Below are 5902 nucleotides of genomic sequence, written 5' to 3'. Positions count from 1 at the left end.
GATACGAATGAAAGCTTTTATAAATGCAATACTCTTGCCTATTGAGACGGCAGTAGGCATGTGGTAATAAGTAGATTCCCTTAACCATCCCAACGCATTTTGTTTGTTTATTTTTTTAGATTCAACGCATGGGTATAGTGATAGAAAATTTAATTAGGGAATATTTTCAGAAGCATCGGAAATTCTTTAAAAAGAGACAGATAAGGATTATAAATACATGGTAATAGATTCCTCATTTTTCAACCAATAAATGTTATAGATACTGATTAATTAACAGCCAAAGATATTTGTCATGAACCAATTATCTTTTCTAAATGTACTGTGCATTGTAAATTCTCATTTTCAAAGCTTTCAAAGGAGCATTCAGGTGTCTTTACAAAATATGAACACATTTGAGTAAATTCAACGAAATCATTTTAATAAAATATCTACAGTAACAATAATTCAACCATAATGATTTTCGTTAACAACCCATCCGACTTTGCAACTTTCAAACAATCTTCCATTATGGTGAAACAGATTTATATAAAAGGAAAAAACGGGTCGTTGTAAAAGTTCAGAACATCTCAACCATAACGCATTAACGAAAATAGAGATGAACACTCAGCGACGTTGTGTGATTGCACAGCCAGTTCTCACGCAGATCAGAGAGAAGGATCCTCCTTCTTTATCTTCTCCGTGGTCCAATGTGGCGTTTTCGTTGCGATGTTTCCCAGCCCCTCCCTCGCCCGTCCGTCCCCCACCCCCTCCCCAAAAAAACCCTCAAAGCTTGAGCGCGTATCACAGAACCTCGCACTTGCTCCTGTCCAAGGCTTCGTGCAGGTTGTCCACCACCATCGGCGTGCCATGGTGGCGATTAACACTGAAGCTCGCAACGGCTTCCTTGCTCCGACCGCACCCCGGGACCCCGGGCATGGAGGACTCGCCGGCCCCGAAGCTTCCGAAGACCCCCCTCCCACTTTCCCTCCCTTCCATAGAATCCACCGCCTTCATCAGCTCCTTGAACACCGCCACCACCCTCCAGTTGTATTTGGCGCTGCACTCCACGTATCCACACCGCCAGTGCTTCTTCACGATGTTGGCGATGTCTCTCCTCTCGCGGGACTCTGCCAGGGCGGTCGACTGGCTCTGCTGCTGGAAGAGCACGGAGCTGGCGTGTCCCGGGCCATAGTTGGCCACGGTGTGGGATCCCGACTGAGAGTTGCCACCTCCCGCCGGAAGAGTCGAGGACATACCCGAGGCGCCGTAGCCCGAGGCCGGCGAGAGGCAAGGCACGCCGAGGAAGGAGCCGGGGGTCTGGCCGGCGCCGACCCCAATGGGGCCGTGGAGTCGGTCGTGTTTGTTGCCGACGACGACTACGGGGACGTTGCGCATGTCCCGGCTGCCGGCCATCTGCTCCCGGAGGCACTTGATGTGTCTGAAGGTGTCGGCAGCGTTGGAGAGGTCGAACACGAGGACGTAGGCGGTGGCCGAGCGGAGTCCGTAGGAGCGGTAGTCGGTCCACTCAAGGAGGGAGTCGACGGGGAAGTAGGGAACGGGTGGGAGGTCGGAGATCTTGAGATCGTAGAGGCGACCGTTGATGACCACCGAGGGGTAGTACGTGTGCCGGCGGTCGGTCGGGTAATAGGTGTCGCAGAATTCGTTCCACACGAATTGCTGGTGGAAGAAAGATAAAGTATTTCAACGACTCTGCACTGAGATAGGCAGAAAAAGGTGGGCGAGTGCATAAACTGTTTACATTCTAAATTAGTCGTTTAATAAATTGAATTTTGGTGTCAGAATGAACATGGTACCAGCACTTAAAAAGTGAGAACTTGGTCATAATCGGGATTCCAAAAGGCAGAAATTATGTCAATGAATGAATCAAATGCATAAATGCATTCATACAATTCCATTCAAAAACACAAGAGAATATCAAATTCATTCAGGCCAACCACATGGTTACCAATATTTCAAAAATAACATCAAGGGCCATTTATATTGTATTTAAGTGGGAAATTATTACGTAGTTTATTGCCATATCATTGGTCCAATAAACATTTTGATCGCATATTAAATACTATTTTAGACTCATTCAAATATAAATACCGATCATGGTCAATGAATTTCTGATTACGACAAGCATAAATTCCCAAATATAAGTAACGAGTTTGGAATTAACCTTATTTTTTAATTGATCATGTTACTGTTACCACTAACTTATACTTTACAGGAATACTAAGAGCTATGACAACATAATTTTTATTTTGAGAAATCCCAGTGTTATCAGTCATTATTGCAACATATTTGAACCCCTTTTCAATGAGCGGCATTATTAATTCATCAAAAAAAATTGATAATTTTAAGTTTTATATGAAATATAGATAGGATCTGAAAAATAAAATCGTCAAATTATTGCGTATCCGTAATATTCAAGGTTTTATTAAGTTTATTTGAATTAAATGCCGCAAGAAATGAATCAGTGTCATTAAAATTTTCAATCATTCATTTTCCAAAAGATTTCGGGAATATATATCCTATTTCATTATTCGTATAGGTACTTATTCTATATGAATATTAATTAATTCAAAAAGAAATTATTTGTATCATTATTCAAAGACGCCAAATTTCTTGCAATATCAGGTAGTATCTATCATTCACAGATTATGCTCAATGTACATTTCATTCGAATTGTCGTATATTTACAGATTTCGACCAATTAAAACCCACGGAAGGACCCATGAAATGTGCTAAAATGGGCATGCATTAATAATAAACGAATGGTATTAGTGCGGGGTCTTTCCCAAAGGGTACCCATTCGTTGCGCGAAATATCCAACGCGCAAAATGAGCAACGGTATCCCTTCATCCCTTCTCACCGCAGAAGGGACATATCAACCTGAACGATGGAAGTCTTGCCGACCGCGGGAGCTCCGAGTAGGATGACTTTGACGAGATCCGTTGTCTCCGCGGGACTCTGCTCCTCAACCGCCGGGTGCACGGGTGCTGGGAGGAGCAGCTGCCCTCCCTCCCCATCCGCATGCTCTTCTCCCCGAGTCCCGCCCTCCTGGCCGCCCTCCTGGCCGCCCTCCGCGCCTCCGCCCGCCGCGGTCTCCCCCGCAGTCTCCCCGCTCGTCATCCTCGCCCCCACCACCATTCCCCGCCTGTCCAAGTAGTCGATGGCGGTATCTGAGGAGAGCAAAGGAAGCGGTGGTCACGACACCTCTTTTGAGTGAAGTTTATATGGGGAACATGTGGGTAAGCAAGCAAAAAAGTAGCATTCATTAGAATGATTTTGGGGAGAGTGACGAGAGGGTTAAACGATGATGCTATCATTCATTAGTTAGGCCTCATTTAGGACGGAATACGGCCACACAGGATCCTCACGTAGTTGGTTTGATGGCTGAATCAGATCGTGTACAGAAAAGAGGACCTAGATTTTTTAAACGTTGTTATAATAAACTTAATAGCGTATCTGGCTTATTAGAGGAACTAGGTTGGATATCACTCACGGAGCAAAGATTTAATTCGTGATTAAACATTATGTATGAATTGGAAGCTTGGTCCTTTCAAGGTGATGCGAGAAATGTATTATAAATCACATCGTACCATGGTTGGAAAGATCATGAAAAATAGATTTGAGTGATCGGTAAAGTTCCGGCAGGTTTAAGATGACATTTATCCAGTGGACGAACAGGAACCAAAGTAGTTGTGAACGACCGCTCTAGGAAAAAAATATATTCCAAGTTTCCTAGGACTTTTCCTTATTTCGTACAACTCTTATTTTATTATTCTTGTTGTCAGTATTAGCTGATCTTTCGTACGTAGAGAAGTATTTTACACTTAGACACAATTACCCATGTAGATGTTGTTACTTCCATTGCATGAATTATTTAACATATTTATCGGTAACTACAAATGAAGCAACATTTAGCTTTGATCTTGTATGCATGGAGTGGAATCATCCATTACCACTCGTACCTAGTGGTGGTTTGCAGGGTATTCATGTGGATAGTTACATGCTTTCCTTGGAATGACAGCAAGTCACCTGATGACTGGCGCTCCAGAGCGATAAAATTATTTTTTTTATTGGTTTGGAAATATTCTTTATCGCTCCGAATCACTATGAAACGAGTGAGCGATTTTCTCATTTTAAGCAGGTACTGTCGCATTCTTTAATTTTATGACACATGGGAAGTCTAATAAGAGATGAGAAATGCATGACAAAATCTTTTGTCGTTAAGAGAACCGTTTAAGGGAAATCAAATTTTTCATTTTCTTTCGTTGTCCCTTTTCTCCTATACCATTCACGTAGGGAAAAAGTCACACAAAAGCGGTCTCTACGAGTGCATACAAAATACATATACATAATGATTTTGAAAGTTTTCGGGTATTTTTATATCTCATTTTGCAGATTTGCATAAAATGTAAAATGCTGATCAACATTTAACGATTAATATTATGACATTAAAAACCCTTGTAATTTATTCTTTTCCTTCGGAGAAATCGTATATGAAGTAATAGTATGGCGAATGGAGCATATATAACATCACCTTGCATATCTCCTAATGCTCCTTTCTCACAAGTTTCCCGCACATTATTTTTTCAACCACAACTCGTGAGAAATAGAGCGAAACGTTACTTCCCCGTTGAAAACAAAAATATATATCACTCTTGCATATTTATATTGCCCATTAGTGCATTCACATGTATGTATACGAAATTACAGGTAAAATGAAAGCCTCGAGCTTTCCTTGTGATGAATGAACATGAGTCCAGATAATCCAGTAGAAAACTAAATCCCAAATGGCTCTACGTTAATTACACATTGCCTATCGTAGAGTTTTGTATTTCACTCCGGTAATAGAATCGTTCCGAGGAAAATACAGGTTATTCTCTCTGAAAGTTCAATTGCGTTGAATCATTTATTGTTATATGGTAATTGCAACTGCGCGCGAGTAACTGCAAAGTATTTCCTTTTACGGCAAATAGAGGCGAAACTGGCATACATGCATAGAACGTTATTTATGCACTGTTCCCCACGTCACTAGCTCTGCAGCGAATCATAACGTTGTCGTTGTTAAAAGGAATTAAAAAAAATTGAGCTCGACGGTAAATAGTGGAAAGAGTATGATGTGTGTGAAAGGCATCATGATATGCTTTCACCAGCAGGAAGGCGGGCGTTCGGCTCGAATCACATCAAGTCACGTTCGTTCTTCTTTTCTCACGCACCAAGGTTCTAACGACGAGCCCTTTAAGTGGATATTACGAAACAATCATACCGTCTCTCTCCCGTTATTTTTTTTCTCAGAGCAGCCATTCCTGGGCGATTTCCTAACGCATGACATAGCGCGGAACAATTACTTGCCAACATTGTTCGCTTCATCCTTGCGAACGAAAGGCGTGCATGTTTACTCACTTCCCTCCCCTTCCAATCTGTCCCAATCCACACCGCCTCCACTTGCCTTTAACGTTCAGCCAATAGTGCTTGACTTCTACTGTAAAAGCCCTTTCAAGTAACACTTATCTGTGTTTGCTCCTCACACTCTAACCTGTCACCTATGCCTCACACTACACATCCACAACGTATCGGCAACACAAAGTCAAATACTCCCCACCACGAGAATCCCAACAACGTATTTCTCAACGTTTTCGCCTGCAGCAAAAGCGAACGAGAAGGGTTAAAAAATCAAAGAATTACGTGACAATTATCTTCATTGGCCCAAAAAAATATGGTGTCTTACAATGTCCAAATACTTGACATACAATCATCTTGTATTCACGCTTACTGCTAATTTCGGTGATTTACAATCAATAATAAATATATTATAAGCTGATTTGGCCACCTTTAAGCAAGCGGACATCTTGACCTATCATATGCTTTACGATAGGAAATGATGAACTCCATTATATGCACTGTCGAA

The 5902-nt window shown here is 41.9% G+C and overlaps 1 protein-coding gene across 1 annotated transcript; it reads right to left on the bottom strand.

Annotated features, from left to right (window-relative positions):
• Positions 1-767: 767 nt before the first annotated feature.
• On the bottom strand, positions 768-3117 carry LOC139693581 (uncharacterized). Its single transcript, XM_071591793.1, has 2 exons — positions 2878-3117; positions 768-1656 (listed from the first exon to the last, which is right to left on the bottom strand). Exons 1-2 carry the CDS (start codon positions 3115-3117, stop codon positions 781-783), a joined length of 1116 nt encoding a protein of 371 aa, XP_071447894.1. The 3' UTR covers positions 768-780.
• Between the last annotated feature and the right edge of the window lie 2785 nt (positions 3118-5902).

This window comes from Hetaerina americana, unplaced genomic scaffold (assembly GCF_022747635.1).
Source record: "Hetaerina americana unplaced genomic scaffold, ioHetAmer1.1.p SCAF_5, whole genome shotgun sequence".
Lineage (NCBI taxonomy): Eukaryota > Metazoa > Arthropoda > Insecta > Odonata > Calopterygidae > Hetaerina > Hetaerina americana.
Note: the sequence above shows the minus strand (reverse complement) of the source record. Positions and strands in the feature narration are given on the sequence as shown.